Here is a 26877-nt window from a genome sequence, read left to right as displayed (position 1 = left end):
CTCCTGCTACCGTGTATGTATTCAAGGGCTGTTTCATTCATATCATATATGAAAGATCTCAAGGGTAAAATGTAAGCTTTCCTATACACCTTTACTTTCATTAGAAGTATGTTTTGCCATAACCATTAGATTTAGAGGCATTGTTTGTTCAGAGTGTGTGCGGAGCCCATCCCCCACACCTTTCAAGTGTCTTCTATCTTTATCATGAATTCCCTTTTAGTCAGCTGTGGGTTATTTAAAATAAACTCCTACAACTTAACGGGGGTGGAGGGGGTGAATGAGTTTCTCAGAGACCATTTTCCCCCTCACGGTTCTATATGTTACAGCTTAAGTGCAAAGCTGGAAATAATGCTGCCTACCACATTCATCTGTACATGGTCTGAGGCGATAAAGCCAAGGTTTCTGAAAGGGCAGGGAAGAAACGGCTGTTCTGCCTTCCCATGCTGCTTGTACTAAACACAGGCACCAACACTGTTCCTCGCCTTTAACACTTTCGGCTAGCACGTTTCTGAGTCTTCCTCTCCCCTGGACAGAGCATTCTGCTGCCTCCACCAGGTGCTCCAACATGCAATAAGGACACATGTTCCACCATGTTCATAGCAGCCCTATTTATAATAGCCAGAAGCTGCAAAGAACCCAGATGTCCTTGAGTAGATGAATGGATACAAAAACTGTGGTACATTTATACAATGGAGTGCTACTCAGATATGAGAAACAACGACTTTATAAAATTCCTAGGCAAATGGATGCATCTAGAGAATATCATCCTGAGTGAGGTAACCCAGTCACAAAAGAACAGACATAATATGCAGTCACTGATAATTGGATACTAGCCCCAGAAAGCTCTGAATACCCCAGCAACAACTCACAGGCCATATGAAGCTCAAGAAAAACAAAGGCCAAAAAGTGAAAGCCTCAGTCCTTCTTAGGAAAAAAAATAAGTGTATAGCACCCTTTCAGAGTGTGGTACACCTAAACCTTAAACCATTAATAATCCAAGAGCTAAGAGTATAGCCTTGTGGCAATTTCTGGTATTCAAAAATTATTATGTTTAATCTATACACACCAAGAAAACTTTTGACTGTTTCCATGTTACATTCTGTTCAACATGTACTTTATGCTTATGGTAACTAGTAAGAATTCAATGAATATTATCAAACCTGTTAAAGAATCAGGTACTGACAAAAATATATTCATATAGTTTTATGCCAAAATGCTTTTAAAAATCTGTACATGTATCTCTCTTTTTAAAATAAAGTTGTAAGAAAAAAATACATCTTACAGAGTGCAGCTTAATTACGATGATGATGATTAAAATTGTAGCAAAGATAAGACCTATCAGGGTTTTTTTTTTTTTTTTCTGAAAGTATTTCATTGTTCCTATCAACTGTTTGAACTTGTATAATTTAACTGAAATATAAAACTGCAAATAAATGATCATGGTGTCTATAAAAAGAAAATAGGAATCTCATTTGAAAGAAAATAAATTTGCAGAGCCCGGTTGCTGCTTATGGTCTAAAACTTAGGCCAACTGAAGAACAGTAGCACCATGTATCAACAAAGTGGGGACTAATGTGTGTGACATGTACTTCTGTTCCAGCTTTACATTCCCATCCTAAATGCTTGGGGACACACCCCAGAGCAGTCCTCTGATCCAGGTGGAGCACTGTGACTGTCTGTCTGCTCAACCCCAGTAACACGCAAGATGACCCAGCAAGAATACGAGTCTCTGGACCAGAGGAGTTAATTTTTCATTTACAGCTTATTTTCTCTCACCACAACAAGTACTCCAGTTCTCAGGCATATAACCTTGCGTTCAGATACTTCTGTGTTTTGGCCATGAGGGAAGATGGCCAAAGATTTTTGGGGAAAAAAATGTGCTTTTCAATGCTTGTCTTATTTTTAATGCAGTTTTAGTTAAGGTAGTTAAGATTATTCATTATCAAGCATGATCACAGTAGAGACCTTAAGAAGGCCCCGAGGCATGAATGGACAATCTTAAGACACATATGTACATGGAGCACAAAGGTGAGGCCTGAATAGAACCGGAGCACTATATTTTACCTGTAAGAATGCGATATGACATTGAATTATTCTTTGGAGCCATTTAGTCTTTCCTAAGATGTCTGACATCTTTGAATGTTCTTAACATGCTGTCAGACCTGAAAGCTACAGGACGTGGCATTGATCCAGAGTCTGTTACGGTCAAGGCAGTAAGGTGGGACTCAGGGGAGAACCAAGTTCATCCTGACTTCCTCCATGGTTTCTCTAGAAATGCCCTTTCATGAGCGTAACCCGAAGAGCCCAAAGATGAACACAAGTTAAGAACAAAAAGCAATCGTTTTTACTTGATATAAAAATGTCTTACCTCTGTGGGATATAGAACATATGTTGGGGAGGCGGTTTATAAAGGACTCCTTCATACACAGGCCACAGGCCACTTAAGATTCTGAAGAGAGAGCTTTTCCCACAACCGTTGGGACCAGTTATCAAAAGGTGCATCCCTTCTTCTACCTGAAGTCAGAAATAAAAGTCTAAGTTGCAATATTTAATAAGTATGCCATTTGGGTAGCATTTAAAACTGATTTTTTAAAAAGAAGTATTCAATCATATGATAGTCTTAGATAGTAAAGACAGCAAATAAAACATATCAGGACTGGAATCTCAAGTTTAACTTTGGTTATCCTATGAAGCTAGAAGTACCATAAAATAATTAATTGCAAAAAACCCTGAATCTTTTTGGAAAGAACACCAGCTCTCCAACACTTCAACTGAGATATTTTAAATTGCCCACACACAGAGAAATTAACTACACATGAAAAAAAACCTAATCTTAAGGTTTAAGTTAAAATTAGTTTTTATTTTACTTATATTACTATCTAATTAAATATAAAGTCCAATGCAACTGAAAGTTGAATATACTAAAAAGCACATTTATCCAAGGAGACAGCTGGGTTCTTAATTTTTTTATCTTAGTGTCCGAAATGCTGAAAAAAATCACAAAAGCACATAATAAGAAAGAAAATATTATTCTAAGTCTGGTTCAGTCACAGATGTAAAAAAAAATATGCTTATGAAACCAAGACAGAGGAAAGCAAGGGAGCTGTGGTGTAGCATATGCTTAGGGTTAAGTTTAAACACACAGACTCAAGTCTCCAGAAAGTCAGAACCCCACTTCTGAGGAGTCAGCCAACTGAAGATGAAAAATACTTCAGGAAAAGAAAGGTTGCATCTGTATCAAATATGTACAGAATCTTTTCCTGTTATTAAGTTGCTCAGTTGAATGTTATCAGACTTGGATGTCATGAAACCCATCCCTTAAGGATATTTAGGAAGAATGTATACATATAAAATAGTCACCTTCTTTCTGTAAGTGGAGATCATATCCATATATTATTTGTTTATAAAGCAAGCTTACTTATTAATCACTAATCTGAAGTGTCCCTTTATCACTTGTCTTAGTTATCCATTAAATTTCAACAGTTAGAATTCATAACCTACATTCAGTTTGGTAGTGTGGAGAGGTTGCCGTCCTATCGAACTTGCAGGGGGCCACATGAGCTAGGAGCAGGACACAGTTTACAATTGATTTATTTCATAATCATTGGTGCAAAAATGAAGATAAGGTGAGGGAAAGAGAGATAGAAATCTACAGGATATCTATGCATGTCTTTTCATTGGATGAGGATGTCTATGCACATGTGATTTCATTGGATGAGGATGTCTATGCATGTGTATTTTCATTGAATGGATACAAATATCCATGTTTCCAAGAAGTAGATGACACCACAAGTCAAAGACAAAGGTGAATTGTTAGTATTTTAGAATGTTCTGGGAGAAGCTACCAAAAATGAGCTCTGCCTTGCTTTTCTTTTTCCACTTTACTTTGTGATGACAGCTGACTAACTTGATAGATGCCTGAGGACTATCCAAAAGAGTTTAGGGAAGTACATTGCACAGGGAGCAGTACATTCATAAAACGTTTTTAAAATATCAATTCCCATCAAGAGTTCTTAGAAGTTTAACACTTTTAAACCGACAACTGAAGACTTTTTCATATTAACATTTCCCTAACATAACTTCTCAGTAAATTCTGATTATATTTTCTTAAAATAGTTTCTCAGTAAAAACTAAGTGTGAAGAAAAGAAAAATATCACACTTTGGAGTCCTAATTTTAATTTCGAAGACCAACCAAAGGATAAATGTAATTTTCCTTAAAAAGTGTGTATTTCCCAACCAATATTGAAGAAACAATTTTTTAATGCTATTCGAAGGAGATTAGAATTGAAATACACATTCTAAAGACAAAAGTAACACCAAACAGTATGTTATAACAATGTACACCCTTGTGGCACATTAAAAATCTCTAAGGCTCTCCCACTGGGTTATTGCTTAGTTTATACAAGAGACTTAGCTCTGAGTTTTTCTTCAGTGTATGATGTTTTTATAGAGACATGGTTAGAAGATGGCAACATTGAAGCTCTGTCACCTATTTTTATTTTTATTTTTTTAGATTAAAAGCAATGAGAACTTGTATTTTACCTAAACTGACCGAAACAACAACAAAACCAGAGTTTTATTCCTTTGTTTTTCAGGGTCAGGACTGAACTCAAACTTGGCACACCAGGCAAGCATTTGACCACTTAGCTGCACTCCTGGCTAAAAGGCTGAACTACTAGTAGAAAATAAAATATTACATATTTGCAAGAAGTAGCTAATTGGTACATATGTCATATCCTAATAATAAAACCGTTGTACAGGTTTATAATTGAATAATTCCTTTTCAATTTATTAACACAATTTCACTGTGTATAACACAGCTCCGCCTCTCTTTTCAGCTTCCAGCAAGCCTATACGATTGCCAATATATCTCAAATAATTGAGCCTGGGCTAAGATCTACTCTGAAACCATTAGTATTATGATGCTCAGAATTTGAATGGGGATTGATCCTGCCTTTGACTGAACATAGCTCGCCTGCCCTTATAGCCCATACCACTTAAATCTGAAATGTCTTCCAAAAGGATCATGTGTTGATCACTGAGCCTCCAGTTTCTGCTACATTTTGGAAGGAGGGGGAAAGCCTCAGACATGAGCCCTACTTGGAGGAAGAAGGTCAGTTGGAATGTGTCCTTGGGCTGTACCATAGCCCTGACACAATTTCTCTTTCTGTTTGCTACCCAGCTTACAATAAGGACCCTTCTCTGAACATGCTTCCTGCCAACGTTGAGCTCTGTTTCACTCCCAGATAGCTCAATCCCAAATAAATCTCCCAAAAGCAGGAGCCAACTCAACCCTTCTTTTTTAAGTTCTCAGTGTACAGGTACAACCGCATAAGTGACTAATACGGCACGGTAGCCATTTTATACGAAGTGTAATGTGCACGTTTCCATCTCACGAAGCTTTAAAACCAGGGCCTTGGGTTGACAAACCATTTTCCTCATCTTCTTTTTGTAATTAAGATGTGGGATGTTAAATAAACCATTTTCATAGAACTAAGAGCTACAGTTGAGTCCATGTATCTGCCCATCATTTAAAGTCGAATTTAAAGTTAGAAAACATGTGTAAGACTAAATTTGACAATGACCTCTGGGGAATGGTAATAGTTCAGAAAGCATATGAAAGTATAGTCTGACATATGTTTCTTATCATCCCCAGACATTAAAATTCACTCCCAGATATTAAGTCTTTGAGCTTTGCTCCTGTTCCCCAGAGCTGTGTCACATGTCTCTTCTGTGCTCTGTAATTTGATTTTCAATTTGTCACCGAGGCAGCGGCGACTACGGCTCTGCTCACACTCTGCCTCCCGAGGAAGCTACGGCATCGGCAACTGAACCACTGTGCATACCTTGTCGATTTCCCCTTTCCACACGCTCCTCTCCAAGCATTTAACATAAGGTACATGAATTCTGAGTTGTTCTCTATTAGTGTGAGGCCAACAATCAGAAGGTTCTTGAATATCATCTTACTTTGAAGTTCAGCCTGGAAACCACCACTTCTCCTGCTGGTGTAATTATGGGAACATTTTCACAAATGATTTCATGATCCACATCAATAACTGTTCCTATAATCAAAGAACAGTTTAAGTTTGCAAAGGCTGTCTCATTGATTCTGATTAACTGGAAAAATAATGCAACAGAATGGGAAAACTCAATTATAAAGATAATTCACACCAGTAAGTCACAGAAAAAACAAATATACATGAAGTCAATTTAATATCTCTACATTTTTAATCTATTTAGGAAATCTTTATGATAAAAATAGTTTCTTAGTCAAATATCAATATCTTTATCTTAGTAGACGTAAACCATATCTGACATAACAGCCACACAGTTTAGACTTCTCTTGTTCCCCTAGTTCTAACAACAACAACAACAAAAGTACACTTCTGGGAAAGGAATCAAGAAGTGATATATTTCAATACGTGACAAACATTTTAGAAACGCAGAATGATGAGGAACATTATGGCACTAAAGCACTAATTCTATTTATCAGGTCAAAACGTAAAAGTAGACAGTTCATTCAGCCATGTGTGTGAGTAGAGCACAAACAGTTTCCTGAGATTAAGTGACTTCTGTCCTAAGGGTTCTGCTCACTATCACTGCCCTACAACTGTGACACTAACACAGACTTCTGTCCCCACAACTGTGACACTAACACACAGACTGCTGTTCTCACAAGTGTGACACTAACACACAGACTGCTGCTGTCCCAGCAAATGTGACACTAACACACAGACTGCTGTCCCCACAACTGTGACACTAACACAGAGACTGCTGTCCTCACAACTGTGACACTAACACACAGACTGCTGTCCTCACAACTGTGACACTAACACACAGACTGCTGTCTAACACACAGACTGCTGTCCCCACAACTGTGACACTAACACACAGACTGCTGTCCTCACAACTGTGACACTAACACACAGACTGCTGTCCCCACAACTGTGACACTAACACACAGACTGCTGTCCCCACAACTGTGACACTAACAAACAGACTGCTGTCCTCACAACTGTGACACTAACACACAGACTGCTGTCCTCACAACTGTGACACTAACACACAGACTGCTGTCCCCACAACTGTGACACTAACAAACAGACTGCTGTCCTCACAACTGTGACACTAACACACAGACTGCTGTCCCCACAGTGACACTAACACACAGACTGCTGTCCCTACAACTGTGACATTAACACACAGACTGCTGTCCTCACAACTGTGACACTAACACAGACTGCTGTCCCCACAAGTGTGACACTAACACACAGACTGCTGTCCCCACAACTGTGACACTAACACAGAGACTGCTGTCCTCACAACTGTGACACTAACACACAGACTGCTGTCCCCACAAGTGTGACACTAACACACAGACTGCTGTCCCCACAAGTGTGACACTAACACAGAGACTGCTGTCCCCACAACTGTGACACTAACACACAGACTGCTGTCCCCACAACTGTGACACTAACACACAGACTGCTGTCCCCACAAGTGTGACACTAACACAGAGACTGCTGTCCCCACAAGTGTGACACTAACACACAGACTGCTGTCCTCACAACTGTGACACTAACACACAGACTGCTGTCCCCACAACTGTGACACTAACACACAGACTGCTGTCCCCACAACTGTGACACTAACACACAGACTGCTGTCCCCACAAGTGTGACACTAACACAGAGACTGCTGTCCTCACAACTGTGACACTAACACACAGACTGCTGTCCTCACAACTGTGACACTAACACAGACTGCTGTCCCCACAAGTGTGACACTAACACACAGACTGCTGTCCCCACAACTGTGACACTAACAAACAGACTGCTGTCCTCACAACTGTGACACTAACACACAGACTGCTGTCCCCACAACTGTGACACTAACACACAGACTGCTGTCCCCACAAGTGTGACACTAACACAGAGACTGCTGTCCTCACAACTGTGACACTAACACACAGACTGCTGTCCTCACAACTGTGACACTAACACACAGACTGCTGTCCCCACAACTGTGACACTAACACACAGACTGCTGTCCTCACAACTGTGACACTAACACACAGACTGCTGTCCCCACAGTGACACTAACACACAGACTGCTGTCCCCACAACTGCGACACTAACACACAGACTGCTGTCCCCACAACTGTGACACTAACACACAGACTGCTGTCCTCACAACTGTGACACTAACACACAGACTGCTGTCCCCACAGTGACACTAACACACAGACTGCTGTCCCCACAGTGACACTAACACACAGACTGCTGTCCCCACAGTGACACTTACACACAGACTGCTGCTGTCCCCACAGTGACACTAACACACAGAATGCTGTCCCCACAACTCTGACACTAGCCCAGAGACTGCTGCTTAAATGCCATTTGTTCTTTACACACTAGCTTCTTGTAATTAGTAAAGCTGTTTCCTAAAGAAGAGACCTTTAGTTCTTCATCGTAAAATGACAATAACCTACAAGGAAAATGGAAAAACAACGAGCAAACTCTGGGGTTAATCACCTTTGATTGCCAGGGTGTCACTGAGGGGTAGCTCCATGTTACCTCCACTCGTGCTCTGGCTTTCAGGCTCCTGAGTGACGGTTCTCCTATAAATGCCTCTCTTCACTTCGTCGAAGACCCAGAACATGTTGTACACTCTGGCAGTGTAACCTGCTAGCTCAGTGATCTAAAGCCAACATTTAAATGGAAAGGCTGAGTTAGTAGAGCCAAGATAGACGGTTTTAAGAAACTGTGTACAGTGTAAACTTCTTGATGTGTTGCTAAAGGTCCCACTTTATTGTGCATGACAGAAACAATATGTCAGGTGACTGAAGAGAACAACATTAAGGGCCTTATTGGGGGCAAGACAGGAAGACATTGGTATCGATGTCATTGGCGTTGTAAAACAAAAATATTGATTTTCCTTAGTGTTCAAAATGAAATGAGAAGCCTTCACAATGTTGATGAGTCACGAGGGTCTTTTTTTCATATAGACGGTTTTGTTTGTGTTATTTTTTTCTTTAGTAGAAATTTACAAATTGATTGTAAACTGTTTGCACAAGAAGAACAGAAATAAAAACACCAAATGAATTTTCTACAGTTTTAAGGTACTTCTTGAAATTTATATCCTGTATACGAACACATTTAGAACATGCATTTGGTGAGATTTTGATTATAGAGTAAACAAAAAGTTCCAGAGATCAGGGCTGCTAATTGATTTTTTTAACCTACTTAAAAAAAAAAAAAAAAAACCCTATAACAGTCCAGAATAAACTACATAAACTTTGTAATAAATTTTGTTACATAGATACAGTTCAAACCATGAACTCCAACCCACTTTTCACACCTTTACATAACAATGAAATAAAAATAGGTAATAGGCCACAATTGAGAAATCTAATAGAGTTAATAAAACTTGATAAAGGAAACAGAAATACGTCAGAACATGGAATAGTTTCATGTGACAAGGCACTTTTATCAAGAATATAAATACAAAAGTTAGTGTCAAACCTAAATAAGAAAGCCAAAGAATCTAACCAAAAATTTTCTAGTAATCTATACAGTTTACACAACAGAAATCAATTATGTAAAATAGGCAAGCAGCAGATATAAATTTTAAACAGAATTTGGTACCATTGGTAAATGACTGGCAGATAAACTTCAAAAATGTTTGTGTATATGGAGACGGCTGTATGTAGTACCAACTGCTCCCAAGGGTGTGGAGGAGTAAGCCTTCTCATACGCTATTGGCAAAAATGCAAACATTGTACGCTCACATTGAAAAATATTTTTTATTGGATAGTCTCTGTATTTACATTTCAAATGTTATCTCCTTCCTGCCACCCCCACTCCCATTCCCCCTCCCATTCCTGTTGCTTCCATGAAGGTGCTCAGGAGGGTCTCTTAGTTACATTTTTGATCTGGCCTTATTTGTATATGCTTTTGTTGGTTAGCTTCTTTGTTTTTGAGTCAGAGTCTCACTATGTAGTTTGGCCTCATGCTTACAGAGATCTGCCTGCCTCGCCGCCTCCAAGTACTGGGATTGAAAGCATGCGTGGCCATTACCACCCATCCCCTTCCCCCATTTCAAATAGATTATCTGGCTGTGCATCTGTCTGAAAGGTGGAACATTTGTCTAGCATACGAGAAGCCCCAGGCTCATGCCTCCAGAGTAATGCATATGTATTCAAAGATGTGGAACAGAACAGTGGCACTAGCTCTGATTCTATGTGCTAGTTAAGTTTTCAAAAGCGAACGATCCATTCAGCTATGTGTGTGGTCTCCAGATGTAATCTGAAGCTTCTTTTTTTTCTAGGCATAAGCAGCCTCAGTGAACCTGTGTGTTTAGACACATGTGAATATGGATATCTTAAATAGCAGAAGAGCACCCCCTTCTTATTTATAAATGAATGTTTCTAAGCCAAATATTGCCAAAGTTCCTGTTTGAGCAGAAGATCATATGTGCTAGAGGGCACAGGTTGCGAAAGTAAGGCAGCAAGAGGCTCCTGGATCTTCTCAGTAAGAGTCCCACACTCTGGCTTCTTTACAGGCCAAATGTGATTGAAATGCCCAAAGAAAACTATAAATACACGATTTCTTTCTAGCTGAGATTATGAGACGCTTTAGTTCACAAAACTCCCCAGAAAAATGCTTTGCTCTGGTTCTGGCAGCTGCCCATCTGGGTCAAGCGCCTGCTGTTTCCCCATTATGCCAGAACAGCTTGCTTTCAGGGGGGCTGTGAAAGGTGACCCCTCTTATCCATATCATTTGCCTCAGGGGGAACAGAAAAACCAAAAACTGGGAAGCTGACACCGATAAATATGCATGTCACAAGAGATGTCTTCTCCTAGCTGTCGCATGTAGATTAACCCACCCATGCTGACAGATGGCTGAGATCTCTGTGCTGAAAGCTTAAACTATAATGAGTAGGTGTTAGTGTTCATAGGCCTTCCACTGAAAGGAAAGCTGTAATTTGACCATTTGTTGATGTATTTTGATGTTAGAGCTACCCAAAGGATGACTTCTGAGATGTTATCTGAAAGAAAGTCTTGAGCTCTTAAGCAGGGATGGTTTAACAAAAGACGGATTTAAAAGAAACCTGGGTGTCTTTGCATTTCGACTGATGTGGTAAAACACCATAACTAAAGGCAACCTGAGTGGAGGGTTATTTCATCTTATAGCTCATGGGTCACACCACTGAGGGAAGTCAGGGAAGAAGGTCAAGGTAGGAACTGAAGCCGAGGCCATGAAGGAATGATGCCTACAGGCTTGCTCGCATGACATACTCAGTGTACTTTCTTACACAACTTAGGGCCACCTGTTCAGGCATAGCAGGTGCCACTAACCACTCAGAGTGGTTAATACTTCCACACCAAGTATTAACCAATATACTTGCTAACAGGACAGTCTTATTAAAGGCATGGTTTACATCAAGTTTCCCTCTTTCCCGTTATGGCTGCTTTGTATTGGTTAACATAAACCAAGCAGCACATTGGACAAACATAAATATTGGTATAGGAAAAAAAATAAAACAAAGAGTACTGGGATATTCGAGAAGAGCAGGAGACAGTGGGTAAGTTGACTAGGAGGGACAAAGCAATGTCTGTGGAAACTAAGAGTTTGCAGTACACAGAACGTTTGTGGTAGAATGTCAAATCCTGAATGAGAAGGAAGCTTTGCTCCCCTGGAACTAGTAGAGAAGACACAATAATTTCTTTTCCTCTCTTGGCAGCACAGGGCTGCTAAGAATGAACATTCTTAGACTCAGAGCATGCAATGTCAGAATCAATAAAGTCATTTTTATCCTTGGAGATAATCTAGCAAGGATTATCCTTTTGTGACATAGCATGTTTTGATGTAAAATGGGTAATGTTTTTGTCCTTTAATGTTAATAATAATTAAAATAATAATAATAATTATTATTATAATTATAATAATTTTAATATTAAAATGAACTCATGGAAAAAGTTTTCCCCCAAAACTAGGACTCCAGATGATTAGGATTTCTGTTTGAATTTTTAAAATGTGAGCACTTTCAATAAATGGTATTGAACTACTGGATTTATGGGGAGAAAGTGCAGAAACTTTGAAATACTCTCATACTGTGTACTTTAGTTAATTTGAGATAAATTTACAATGGTACTCTAGCAACTCATTTGGCCTTATTATTTACAAAATTAATGAATAGAATTGTAAATAAGTGGTAGAAAGATGAGTATGTTGGCCCCTGCTCTCAGAGAGAGGAAAGAACCATATCGAAGTTATGTGAGAGAGACAGAGAAGCCCATCCGGATGCTTCAAAGATGGCGGGACTAACAAGGTTTGCAAGATATAAATCTGGTATCATTAACTACCAGCTATCGAGTGTTGGAATTCATTGACCTAAGTACCCCACGTTATGAACTTTCAACACCCTACAAAATCATTGCTGTCACAACTCCATGCAAGTGTGGAATCAGGGATAGGCCAGACAAGAAGCTTGAGATCACGTGATTTGTAAACCATGAAGTCTGAATGTAAATGAAGCACAGGCTCTCGAGGCCACACAAGAGCATTTCCTCTTGGTTCTCTTCATTTAAAAGCAAGTTAAGTCCAGCTTGTAAGTGGGAGTAACGGAACACCTACCTCACTTCAGAGTTACTTCCCTTGACATCAGTTATATCCTTGGCAGTTTTGAGAGAGGGAGGGAGGGAGGGGGAGGGGTAGGGAGGAGGGTAAACTTGTTTCTAAATTTGCTGTGCGTGTTCCATACTTTACACTCTGCTTTATTTCCAGATGCATTCATATTTTAAGCAAGTATGCAAAATACCTCTTTGTATGACGACATAATCCTTTCAATTGCATCAGCTCCAGAGGCCAATAAATTCCGAGCGGTGGTAAAGGCCTCCGTCCGATCGCTAACCATAGCCTGCTTTGGACCGTCCTCCAGATCTACGGGAAACATCACAGAACTATTGAGGTTTTCCTCCCAAGTTGCTGTTTCAGTTTACACCAATTCAATAATGGCTAAAATAACAATGTTTTATAGCTACTAGCAATTTCCTAGAACTATATTTAGCCATTATATTATTAAATATAATAAATATTGTATGTGCACTCACTTTTATTAGAAGTTTCCTTTTGAAGTATATATATATATATATATATATATATATACATTTTAGAACAAGAGTTAACACAAAATAAATCTATTACGTGATTTCCATTTAGCTTCCTTGTGACTTTTCCTGTATCCACCCTCCTGCTAACTGTTCCAACTGTGTGTGTAACAAACTCCCCTGCCAGTCTCAGTAAAAGTGCTCACTTGAAGGGGCTGTAACAGTAGTACCTCTATGTGGGTGTGAGGATCCAAGTTTGAATTTCTTGTACCCCTACCGTTTTTATAAAAAATCCAGACATGGTGATCACTTTAGCACTGGAGGAATAGGAGGGTTTCTGGAGCTCACTGGCCAGCTAGCAAAACTCAAAGGACCTCAGGTTTAAGAGAAGAAGAAAGGTGGGGGACAGGTTGCTGTTGTCCAGTGGGTAAGGTCACTTGCTACCAAGCCTAATTCCTGAGTTTGAGCCCCAGAACCTACACGGTAGGAGACAACCAACTCTCAAAAGCTGTCTTCTTACCTCCACATGTACGATTCGGTATACACGTGTCTGCACTCACACATACACAGGGACACACATGGTAATAAGTGTATGTATATGCATTGATATTTTTAAATGATAAAAATATTACTTTAAAAATTAAAAGTAAGTAAACAATAATAGTGGAGAGTTATCTCAAGAAATGTCTGACATTGACTTTTGATCTTCATACACATGCACACACGCACACATACACACATGCACTGGTTCATTCAAACATGTATATACACCATGTACCCATACACTTAACACCAACCTATTAATAAGAATACAAAATATATGGTATGGTTTCCTTAACATGAATTTGAACAGCTCTGGCCCTAATAATTTTGCTATCTTTCTACTTTCCCAAACATTTGTCACTCCGTAGTTCAGCTGATTCACTAACATGCCCCTCTCTGTCAGTCCTTTGGAGTTTACACATTTTGATTCTTCTCGCTCTGTAGTCCAAACTGGCCTAAGTCTCTAAGCTGTGGTTCTCCAGCTTCAGCCTCTGGGTCCCATGGTTACAGGAATAGCACACGCTTGACTCTACTTTCAAAACAGAGTAAAATGCAAAATGAGAAGCACTTAACGGCAAGAGAAGTCCTACGGGATTCTCAGCCAGGCACCAAAATAGTGAGTTCCTCTTGAGCTAAAGCTAAGCAAAGGCTTGGGGTTTTTGACCATCTGGCTAACCTGACTGCTGGATTTTATGAATGTGGGTTAAAAGGGGTTTGACCTTTCACTGGCAACCTCTGTCAAGGAAAAAAAAAAAGAAAAAAAAACAATTGCGCAGAGGGATAAAGGTTGATATGGAATTATAGCTCCTGTGCTGCTTTGGCAGATTAATGTCTTCTGGGTTTTTTTCCCTGCTTTTGGCAACAAAATAAATATTCATCTCACAGTGTGAAGCTTTTAAACTGCCTTGTTCTTTCGTAGGAAACATGGAAGCAGGCACCAGTAACGGCAGTCCTGCATGTAGCCATCAACTGCCTGACCTCTCTGATAAGGTCAGCTCGCTTACTGTCACATATGAAGCCATGACCTAAGCTGCTCACCTATTCATTTCTCAGCACAATTTGATTCCTCGCGCTGAACAAAGTTGAAGAACAAAGTTGCCATTAGCATGGTTTCCTCTGTAATCTGTCTTTCTCATAGTACAAAGAAAGGGACATAGAGCCTTAAAATAATAGACAGAAGAACCATTAAATCGTTGTACATTTCCCTTTCAGTGACTGGCCCATCAGTTCCTTCTGTCAGTTTATAGAAGAAGATTCAATGTGGTGACTGTGGGCAAGGAGGAAAGGCAGAATACCAGGTTTACATGGTGTCTCCCATTTCTAGTGCCCCTATGTGAATTTAGATAACCCAGGAGCTCTAGATCAGAGGGTCCGAGGGAGAAAAACAGCATGCTTCTAGAAGTAATTTTTGTCTTCAATATAAATAGTCTATCCTAACTAGGAACATTCACCTGACACTGTAAAAGGGTGGCCCAGCAGATCTACAACAGAGCTGTTCATCTTTTTCTCCCACTGACAGAAATTCTACAGCTTCTTTCTCCAATCCCAGTGATTCTCAACCTTCTTTACATTGACAGCCTTCAATATAGGTTTTCATCTTGTGCTGAACCCTCAACCAGAGAATTACTTTTGTGGATACCACTATAATTTTGATAGTTATGAATCGTAGTGTAATTATTGAATATGCATGGTATCGGATAGGGGACCCCTGTGAAAGGTCACTCAAGTCCCAAAGGGGTCACATTGAGAACCACTGACGCAAACAGTTCCCACTTCTAACTTCCTAGGCACCTTCAAACCCTTGCGACTTTCAACAGCAGCAATGATAGCAGGAAATGTCTGCTAGTCATTTCACATAAGGAGACACCACAGTAAGCTTAGCATGGATCCTGAGTCCAATCCTGCTAACCTCCCTAGTTTGGACACGAGGGATTTGAACCACAGGAAGGTAGAATGGCTTTCTCAGGGACACCCGTAAGCAGAATTTCCTGGGTTTAAACCCCAGCACTCTCCCTGCAGAGCCCAGAGGCTGGGAATAAAATCAACACTGACAGGTGCCTACACTTGACTCTTTTACTACTCACAAAGCCCTACTTCAAAGCCTACTAGGACACTAGAATTCCACAGCAGCACTGAATGGTATGTCCTGTCATCCACACAGTTATGACAACTAAGGCCTGGAGCTGGAGAGATGGCTCAGCGGTTAAGAGCTCTGACTGCCCTTCCAGAGGTTCTGAGCAAACCCCAGCAAACACGTGGTGGCTCATGATCATCTTTAATGAGAACTGATGCCCTCTTCTGGTGTGTCTGAAGACAGCTACAGTGTACTTATATATAATAAATAAATAAATCTTAAAAACAAACAAACAAACAACTAAGGCCTATACATTTATACAGTTCCCCCAAATCTTGGTTAATTATTCCACTAGGCCAAGGTTCCCCTCCCTCTTTCTCTATCCCCATTCCATACCCATTCCTCCCTCAATATTATTCATCTTCTTTTTCTCTTTGAACCTTTTATTATATATTTTAATTATGTATGTTTGTGGGGGCAGGCAGGTATGTGCGCGTGAGGAGAGATGCTGCCCATGTGGACCTGAAAAGGACCCTTGGCCCTAGGGATACAAACACCTGTGAGCTAATCCATGGAGGTGCAGGGGTTGAGAACAAATCTCCAGTTCCCTGGAAGAGCAGCAAGTGCCCTTAACCATGGGTAGGCCCTGTCTCAGTCTTTGATTCCCTCACACCCCACTTTCTTAAAATTTGAAATAGAGTATCATGCAATTATTTTATCTGTAACACAAGAGGCAACTAAGTGATTCAGTTTAAATCCTATAGATTTTCTGAGACTGTGTCTTTTCTACACTGCCCTAGTTGTCCTGGAACTCCCTTTGTAGATCTAAGATGTCCTGGAACTCCGAGAAATCTACTCGCCTCTCTCTTCAGAGTGCTGGGATTAAAGGTTTGCACCACCACACCTGGCTAAATTAAGATTTAAGATGAGATTAAAGAATGTGGCCTATAATTCCTAGACTTGAATCCTGAAACTGATATTAGCATGTGAAAAACCATTATTTTCACCTAGTGAAGTGGTATTTTCACTTGGTTAGGTCACCAGAAGTTAAATCTATTTACGAGCCTGAGCACGTGTTCACACTTTGAAACATTCTCAAGTATCCTTCTGCAGATGGGTCCTTTTGTCTTCTGTGGGGCTCTTCGGTCGCCCACATCTGCAAGATGGTCTTTGGAATGAGCTTTGCATGATACTTTGTTTCACTTCCAACTGAATCATCATATTTCTGTTTTGTTTTCCCCCTGGTTGGTATTGTGTTTGTAGGATTTATTTTTAGACAGCTCATTACCTCTTGGTAACTGAGTTAGTTTCATGGCATACATGTTTACTTCTTACTAACCTCTGTGGGGCTAATTTGTCACCATTAATAGCTGCATCTTTTTTTTTTTCTATTCTATGTGGATTACACTAGGGTTTTCTAATAAGACCAAACAGTGCCAATGCATTGTACTATAATCTTCTTGAGGGTATTATAGCTAATATATATTAGATGTGGAAACTTTAGATGAATGTGGTTAGTTTAAGAAATAACTTTTGAATTTATATTTTGCCAATTTCTTAGCAAGTCTTAAGGATATAAATTTTCAGTGTCTTCTTCTTCTTCTTAATTATTATTTCTGTAAATACTCCTTTGGAAATGCAGTTATTTCTTTACAAAAGGATTTTTGTCCTGAATACTATTACTAAGAATATCTTTATAATAGGAATTTAAAGTGATTCCTTGATAAATTTGAACACATAAAACCAGATAAAACTCAGTTTCCACAGTTCCTATTTGGCAGCTTACTTGTGGAGTATGATCCTTATGTGTTTAGCGCTGTCCACAAAGAAGTACCAACAGGTCACACAGTTCTCCTAAACGAACTTAGCTTAATAATGACTCAAATAGACATTTAAAAAATAAAGATGAACTAAACCACTGAAGTAACTTTAAAAATAAAAATGTTATATTTTCACTTGCTTTCATTACCTTAATTTAAACAATAACCATCAAGACTGAACTATATATAAATAACTATAAAGACTCCAAATTCTCCTACATTATTCTAAGTGTTATTTTGTATTTTCTAATAACAACTACCCCATGTCAGGCACAACAGCTCTATCCTTCATAAGCATCTCTGTGCAAAGTGTCACAAACCCTCTGAAGTAGCCTTTCCTGTTTTATTTTTCCAGAAGAGGAAACCAAGTTTGAGGGTCTCCGTAGGAATCACTGGGGCCAAGTTTGAAATCAGTCTGTTTCTCTCAAAAGTCTGTTTTAGGCTCATTCTTAAAACTTTTGATCAACTAGTTTTTAAAGAGCGGGGGATATTTGGTTTTTGGAGAAGAGAAAATACTTCTTCATTAATTAGAGTCATTCTTTCATATCTTTCATGGGGAATGGGGGGGCTGGTTCAGGGTCCCTGAAAAGTCTGAGATTTATCTATGCCAAGTTGCTTAGAGAAACCACTATAGTGATTATAGGGTTTATATCACCCATGTTCTCTAAATATCTCCAATGATGTAAATGCTATAGAAACAGTTATTATAGTGAATTCTGTAGAGAATAAAAGGTCATTAGAAGATTTTCCTCTGCTTTTGCTTTAGACTGATTTCTCCTCTGCACTCGGCTGAATTCTTCCTATGGAAGCTAAACTCTAACTGTAACCCCTTCATTCCTGCCAGTAAAGACTCAAACTTTCATACAGAAAGGGCACTACACCACTGTCTCTCTTGCCCTTATGTTTCTTGGTTATACCAAAAGAAAAACCTGTAGAGACAGGGATAGGATCAGATTAGGCAATGGCAGCTTGATAAACCCCACCCCCCAAACGTCACCACATCACGTCTGTATTCCTACAGACAGAGAACCCATTCCACGATGCAAACATGCACCCTGAAACAGCATTCCTGATTATCTAACGTAGCCAATCAGCTTCCAAATCACCAATCAGGGTGAATTCAGTTATAGAAAATGTATATGCTTAATCCTATGGGTGTTAACAAGCCAGGAGGCATGCTGATATCATACTCTTTCTGGAGATACTGATTTGATTTGTGGTTAAATGGAAACTGAAAAGTCGTTCGATGGCCTAATTGAAATTGCTCCAGGTAGACTTCCAGAGATACTGTGTCAGAGATCTCCTTGGTAAGGTCCCTTGAGCTACCTGTTGCTTCTTTCATACTGATTATTGAACACTAAAACCTGTCACGGTTTCTGAGTACAAGCAACAACAGGTACCAGCTGTCTACACAGTAACCCATGGAACATGCAATGGCACCCTCAAGAGAAACAATGTTAAACGTATATTTAGGATTAAGTATGAATGTTATTACCACCGTCTGCAAAGCCTGTTGCTGTGATTATGGGTATAGCCACCATAATGAGTCCACAGCTGCTCCACACATACTTCATCAAGAATTGTTCTATCATGATGTACCATAAACGTTTGGATAAAATGAGGTTCATCTGGTAAGCTAAAGCCTTGTAACATTTCTGCAGTTGCTTCATTTCTACCTAAAAGGGGGAAAAAAGATAAAAATAAATCCAGCATGAGCTATGGAAATAAACATTGTCATTGATTAAGATTCTCTTTCATGATGTAGATATATTATCTTGCTGTACTTAGTACAGCCATTGTTGATACATTTCTACAACTGATAAATGTAACTAGATATTAGAGTTAGTCACAATTTAGTATTACTTATGAAAAAAATGTTATCTGGTAAATATAGTATTTGAAATACACATGTGTGAGACAGGAGCATAGCTCAGTGTTAGAACACTAGCCTATTGCTATCATAAATAAGGCATAATGCCTTATAACCAATAAGAGAGAGAGAGAGAGAGAGAGAGAGAGAGAGAGAGAGAGAGAGAGAGAGAGAGAGAGAAGCAAGAGGGAGGGAGGGACTTGTAATTATGATTTAAATATTTTAAGAAGTTAAGATTAAATAATATTTTATGAAGAAACAAGTAAGCATTGTTAAACTCATATCAGTCTTGAGAACATGGAAAATATCTGAAAACAAACAAAATGTATATAATTAGAACATTTTGAATTGGCTTAATTTTGCAGATTTTTGTCTTTTAAGTGAGGAGTCTACTAATTTACACAGAGTTCAATGGTTCAAAAAATAACACGTCAGGACACATCACACAAGGCAAATTCCAAGTAGGAATAGAGGTCCTAAATAGTTTGCTTTCCTTTGGATTGCTTCTGCTTATTGAGAAAGAAATGATAATTCTTGATGCTTTCAAAGGAGCACCATTCTGCTTGGTAATTAAAAAATGTTTCTAGATACGTCAGTATATATTGCCAAACCATTAGTATTATGTTCCAGATGTCTCTACCGCCGATTTATATCATATTCAGCATTCTGAAGCCACTATAATTCACCGGAATTTTACATAACTGGGCTACTTATTCAACTGTTGAAGATTCATAGCATTTAAAAATAGCACCCCGGTGCTCCTTCCCACTCCTGCCCTCGCTAATCTCAGTTTTTACTCCTCTCCTAGGCAGAAATGCAATTCTCTCTGTCAAAATTATGTCCTTGGCATGAGCTAAAAGTAAAGAAAATGCCACTTCATTAGACACCCCTCTGCATTTCTTAAGCTGCACGATCTCATTGGTCAGTCTAGCAAAAACTGTCTGAACTGTTTTCTCTTTGATAGCAGTTCCCACCCCCTCCCCTTTGAACACAGAAGGACAACAAAGGATCCTACTCTAACTTCTCTAGCTCAACCCAAAGAGCTTTACTCTCAGTTCCCCATGCGCATTTTCTTCACAATGGACAGAACCCTTCACCAAGTTAAGTACTTATGCTTTAAGGAAACACCTCTGAGTCCATTCATTGCAAACATACTGGAGTAACAGAGGCTATGCAGACCACTTAAAAAAAGAACAGGCATTTTATTCTCCCGAAACTTCAGAAAAGTTTGGACCCTTTAATTCTCTAATGGCTGAAGATTTAAAGGGCTAACGCTATTTTAGCACGGTCTCGCTACTAGAGGACTGTAAAAGGCCCAGAAAGTGGGTCTGTCAACAGGACAACAGATGGCATCTAGCAGTGCAGTGGCTGCTTGAACAGGTCTCACGTTTCACCCAGAGCTGTAATGTCTGTCTTACCTTGTGTCCTCTGTAGAAGGCAATTTCTTCAACGTTGGCTATGATTCTGGAGTGAACGTACCGCAAGTAGCCTTTCCTGTGAGCTTCTTCGGCCACCAGAGTACCAAATTTGGGCGAGCAAGCTTTTAGTACTTTAGCAGTGGCATACACCACAAGACCCGCTAACAGGGTGGGCCCAATGGGGCTTGCTCCTCTGGATGTAGCTGTCCGGATGAGAGTATAGGAGGTTAGAATTACATCTAAAATGGGTTTGGTAAGGTTGGAATACAGGTGAGCCACAGACTGCGAGAACATCATAATGTCTTCAGTAAGAGACTGGTCAGGGTTCGCCAGCCTCCCATCCATATTTATCACCTTGTAATAAGTCTGATTGGCGAAATAGGTCTCATAGGCATGGTCTACTAAGCGAGTTCTAAAGGCTAAAGCCAGTTTGCACTCCAAGTACCTGATAGCGCTGTTGACAAAGGTAGCGGGAATAGCTATCATAAGCCACTTGATTAGTTTGATGATGAAAGTCCGAGGCTTCTTTTCCACGATGCTCTTCACGATTTTCCCATCCAGACCAGCCACATAGATAGACAGAAATGTTCTTGAGATTAGAGCCACCGAGTGGAGGCAGAGCCACCCTGTCTCAGTGGTCACAAGTTTTGGAAAGAGGATTTTCCGAAGTTCCAGTAGCTGTTTGAAAAAATCTGCATTTAGTCCCGGCGCAGCTTTTTTACAGATGATCTCTGTGCAATGCAGTATCTCTCTGTTCTCTGCAGGCGGGTCATTTGCTGCTTTTGCCTTCCTGTGGCCAGGCTGCTTTAAACGCTTGCCAACGATGGGATAGAGGGTTTTCAGAGCATATGCCGCAGCCACCAGGCAGGCAGCCCTTTTAGCAGCACCGGATCTGGTCCATTTCACCCGATAGGCTGCTGCATTTAGCATGTGTATCATTTTTCCAGCTACACAGATGGAGTCTTTAAAAAGAATTCGTTTTAAAGGCTCATGCTCCGCGGAGAGCCCAGCAAACGTTTCAGAAAACCACACAGCCTCCCATGCTCTGCAGCTTGTCTCCTTTACTCTTTATTTCTGTTCTTCGGTGGTGACCGATGCAGCAAAGCTCAAACTCCACCGCATCCACCAGGGGCGAGTCCCTCAGCTGGTCAGGCTCCACCCACAGGATTCTCATTGGCTGCGTGGGCGGTGAGACCCTGGACTCCTCGCCTCTTCCCTTTGAACCTCAAAAATGAAGAGAGAGCCAAAGCAAATCCTATACTTAAACAGGAGTTCCGAGAGTTAAATATCTATTTCTGGAGAGGTCGAATAAGGTCAGCTGCTGGAGAACAAACCTTCCCTCAGAGCTACTGAGCATGCTCAGCGTCACTTAGACACCCTCAGAAGTTTCAGCACATACTCCCGTCTCTAAGATTTCTACAAAGGGGAAGGGCAGAGGGAAGGCTTGCAGTAGTTTTAATGAGCCCAGAGAGAAAGAACCAGGGAGAGGAGGGTGGAGTCTCAAGAGGATTAACGGAACCAGCCAGGGAAAGGGAGTTAGAGAGTGATAAGAGCTAGAGAGCCATAAAACAAAATAGCAAACACACATCCTTGAGAAGGTTTTGTTCAGAAGATGTTGCCCCTGCACCCCCCACTCCCGCCCTTGTTTCGATTTTCTCAGATATTCGCAGAACCTATTAGCTAGGTTGCTATCGGGGGTGTCCCTTGTAAATAAGCTCGTGTATTACAGAAAACAGTCACCCGTTACACCCAGAGCTCCTCCCCCAGACTCCGCTGCACTAACTTGTCCTGATAATAAAATTTCTTTCCGTTCCATGATTGTAATGTTTAGCAATGTTCATCAGACACATTAATATTTATTTACAAAGTGACTTAAAAAATCCCCCCCCTTTTTGTTTGTTTGTTTGGAGGTAATGTAGTCCTATAATAAGAATTTAATCAGCTGGGAATTGAGCTGGAATTCGATGATGGAACACAAATCTTCTTAAGATCCATTTCTTCAAAACATTTTTTTTTTTCTTCAAGTTTTTTCTTAGGCTCAGAGATAATCTGCCGTCTTCCTCTTATGAACATTTTTGCTATTTGATAAATATCAACAATGTTTAAAAATTGAAGATTATTTTTTTCTGAAGGCAAGGCAAAAATGATTTTGCATGATAGACCCCCTTTCTGCTCCTCTCTTCTCTCTCCCCAACGGCTGACTTATTCTGAAGGTCTGCATTTAAGCCAGAGCACACAGAACAGTAAGTTAGAACAACCCCCTTTAACTTGCTAGTGTTATATGACCCTTAAGCTAAGAAGAATTTTATACTTGGGCCTTACTAGCCACAGACTTTTTCTTTTGATCCTTCCATAGGAGTTCCAGGGAAGAATCAGCACCCCCATCTCTGTCCTGATTCAGCTTCACATGGCTCATGTCATAATATAATAAGAATGAAAGATGGCTACATGGAAGTAACATCAGGCAGTTGCTCAGTTCTGTTTAACAGTCCTCTCGCTGCTTCAGCTTTGCTATCTGTAAAATGAAAACAATGGTATTCTATGAAGTGGGTGTAGGCATTAAATAAAATAGTTAAATTGTTTCCTTTTTAAAACATTGTTTATAGAAGTCTGCAACCTATGTGCCCCAATGTTGGATGATCTTGATTGTTTGTTAGACAGGAGTCAAAGAATTGCCTTCACTAAGAATGTTTTTTAAAAACAGTATTCTTTTAGCTCTTTGCTATATTCAATCTAAGAATTGTTTGTTATACAGAGATCATTTATTTGCACTCAACTCAACAGATCTACCAATATACGGCCAACAAATATCTTTGGTATTTGGTCATAATAGCGCGCTCAACCAATGCTGTTAAGATTTCCCAGGATGCCAATTAACACATCTACAGCACATCTCCTGTACCTAGGGCTCAAGGAACATCAGGATAGAGTGGTGGGGAGATTGGAAGAGCCAGAAAACCAGAAAATCTGCTGTGAGAGTATGTCTTCTAGAATTAACAGGGAAGTTTCTTGCATAGCTTCTTAAACAGGACCAGAACACACATGATACCAGAAGACATGCAAATATGGAATGGTACTCTTAAGAAGATTCTCCCCCAGGGGAAAAACTGTAGGCAACTAAGGAGAGCTAAGAAAGGGAGAAATAGGCTTCCTCAGTGATGACTGAGCCCCCTAACTGGTCACCCCATACTAAGCGCTCACCCATGAAATCATACATATGCAAGCAATATTAAATGGACACAGTAGGTTTTACTGATATACATATGCAGGTGTGTGTGTGTGTGTGTGTGTGTGTGTGTGTGTGTGTGTGTGTGTAATACAATAACAATTAATGAAAAAGAGGCCATGAATCTGAGAAGCAATTGCAGGATATAAGAGGGGTTGAAGGGAGGAAACATTTGGTAGGGATATAATTATATTTTAACTTAAAAAATTAAATAATAAAAGGTTTTCTGGGCTGTTAGGTGATTTTACATTTAAAGTGCTTGCCCAGTATGCTTGAGGAATTGAAGTGTTTGATTCTCAACCCCAGGCAAGGGCTTGATTTCTCTAAGCCCTAATGTGGCAATCACAAAGTCATAATAGTTATTGACAAAATATTTTATTTCTTGGATCATGCTGTTGGTGCATAAAAATAAGACTCTTTTACATACATACATACAACTAAATCATTTATGTCATGCCTTCTGGTAGCTAAACATAGAAGGGATAACTGCAGTTGGAAAGGATGGGGACAGGATATACCTAACTGGGGGTGATGGCAGTGTGTTCACTCAGGCTGAATGACTAAGACAGCAGCTGGCAGTTGAAGGAAATAGCATTTGTGGCTAGAAAGCAAGAAGCAGCCATATCAGAGAAGGGGTGGTGAGCAGGAAATCTAGGTCAAAAGAACATTAAAGATGTAGGCACATGTAGACTCATGTATTTGAATACTTGGTCACCAGGGAGTGGCATTGTTAGAAGATGTGGCCTTGTTGGAGGAAGTATGTCACTGGGATGAGTTTTGATGTTTCAAATGCTCAAGCCAGCTCTCCCTCCACCCTTCAGATCCACATGTAGAACACCTAGCTACCTCTCCAGCACAATGTCTGCCCATGTACTACCATGCTTCCTGTCATGAAGATAGTAGGCTAAACCTCTGAGCTGTAAGCTAACCCCAATTAAATGTTTTCTTTTATAAGTGTTTTTACATAACCTTTACAGCAATAGAAACCCTAACTAAGCCAGTAGGCTGGAAAATAAATATATTGGTGTATAATGGGGTAGCAGAAGCAACTTTGAATTCCAACTGTGAAAGGAATTAGGAAGAAAGTAATCAACCCCCCCCCCAATGGCATGAGAATTGTGATACAAGGAAGGTTGAAGGTCACTCATTAGAATTATGGAAAAGGTCAGTGTGTCATTTGACTCAAGAGTCAGCCAGTTTAGCACAGACCCAACTATAATACTCTAAACCCCACCCTTATCCTCCGCACTACATGTTCCAAGTGGGGGAGAGTGGGTCCCAAGATTTAAAACTAAACTCAAGGCTTCAGATAGAAAAAGAAGGATTCAATTGGAGAGGAAAGAAGACAGAAAATTTGCACAAAACACTCCAGTCAACAGTGGACCTCATTTAAGAACTGAAATTTTCTCTCTTGACTATTGGCATTTTAGTCATAATTTCATAGAATAAGACATTGCTCCTGCACGTGAATCTATCATGTGGTAAAGAGATTTCCTGTGATCCTGGACATAATAAGACAAAATACCATATTCTAGATTATAATAATATAGTGCTACTGGTCCATATATATATACTGTATTGTGATGTACCAGACCATACCGTACTATACTATACTTTTAATTATTGTGCAGGATATACCGGAATATCAAATGGCTTTTTAAGAAACAATACTTCTCATGTTAATGTATCTCTTTCACACATACATCAAGAGAACATACAAAATACTGTATACATGCTAACTACTTTTATGGTAGTCCAATTTTCTGTTTGACCAATGGTAAAGCCATCTAGAATAAGTCCCAAAATGTATTTATTTTGTTAAACAATGCATGGTTACATATTCTTTTTAAGTAAGCCATTAAGATTGTTATGGGGGTTCTTTTAATTTTTTCTATTGTCAGTAAGCAATGAAAGCAAAAAGAAAGCTAGTATTCATTTGTATTCCAAACTAGGAGGAAAAAAAAGGAAGTTAAAAAGAAATCACTTCTTACTGTAGTAAGCATTATAAGATTTCCACGTAAGCTTCTGAACTTAATTTAATTTCATATGGGAAATATTAACATTTTCTCAGTGGGATTAATAAACTGAGAAGAGTAGTATGGTATTAATGTTTCAAATGGACTAATACAGGAAGCTGAGAAGATGGCCAAGCAGTTAAGAGCACTTACTACTATTGTGTGAGGTTCCTATCACCCTCATGGCGAACCACTACTGTCTAGACCTCCCATTTCATGGAATTGAAACGTCCTCCTATGGCCCCTAAGGATGTTGGGTATGAAAATGGCACACACACATACAGGCAAAACACCTGGGCAGATAAAATAAAAACTTCAATCTTTTTCTAAGTGCAATAATTAAATCACTCTGCTCCAAAAAATAGTTATCATTTCATGGATCACCAATATCAAGATCAGAGCTGGAAATCATATATATTTATATACAAAGTATGTTTTATAATATGTAAGACAAACAACTTTCTATTGAAGAGAACTAAAAAAAAAATAAATATGATGTAGTTTGTTTATGTTTTAATTATTAATCAGCAATCTTTAGAAGTAGAAGATAAATTACTTAAGTTTTAAGAAGTTTGAGTGGGTCATTTTTTTCTCTTTAAGAAATGCTAAATAATATTTTCTTTGTACAATACTGTTCTCTTTAGCAGCCCTCCAAACCCAAAATATTACCTAATTGATAAAACAGGCTCTTAAATAGTAGTATTTAAAGTATATGTATCTCTGATGCTTACTGATTGAAGGAATAAACAACACTCAATGTAACATCTTAGGTCAATATTTCAACTGTGCCCATGTTTCT

General features: G+C 39.5%; 1 protein-coding gene across 2 annotated transcripts in view; it reads right to left on the bottom strand.

The window, feature by feature from the left end:
• Positions 1–22031, bottom strand: part of ABCD2 (ATP binding cassette subfamily D member 2) — a 43077-nt gene extending 21046 nt beyond the window's left edge. The window contains exons 1-6 of one of the 2 annotated variants that reach the window (XM_080939891.1): positions 20838–22031; positions 19045–19225; positions 12824–12945; positions 8536–8701; positions 5969–6063; positions 2369–2514 (exon numbers count right to left, since the gene is read on the bottom strand). In XM_080939891.1, coding sequence (XP_080796017.1) covers positions 2369–2514; positions 5969–6063; positions 8536–8701; positions 12824–12945; positions 19045–19225; positions 20838–21776 — 1649 coding nt within the window. In that variant the 5' untranslated portion in view covers positions 21777–22031. The remainder of the gene's footprint in view (positions 1–2368; positions 2515–5968; positions 6064–8535; positions 8702–12823; positions 12946–19044; positions 19226–20837) is intronic. The other variant, XM_080939892.1, reaches the window with a different exon arrangement.
• Positions 22032–26877: the final 4846 nt, after the last annotated feature.

The sequence above is a fragment of the Micromys minutus genome (assembly GCF_963924665.1).
Source record: "Micromys minutus genome assembly, chromosome: 27".
In the NCBI taxonomy this organism is placed as follows: domain Eukaryota; kingdom Metazoa; phylum Chordata; class Mammalia; order Rodentia; family Muridae; genus Micromys; species Micromys minutus.
The sequence above is the reverse complement of the archived record's forward strand: the minus strand, read 5'-3'. Positions and strand labels throughout refer to the sequence as shown.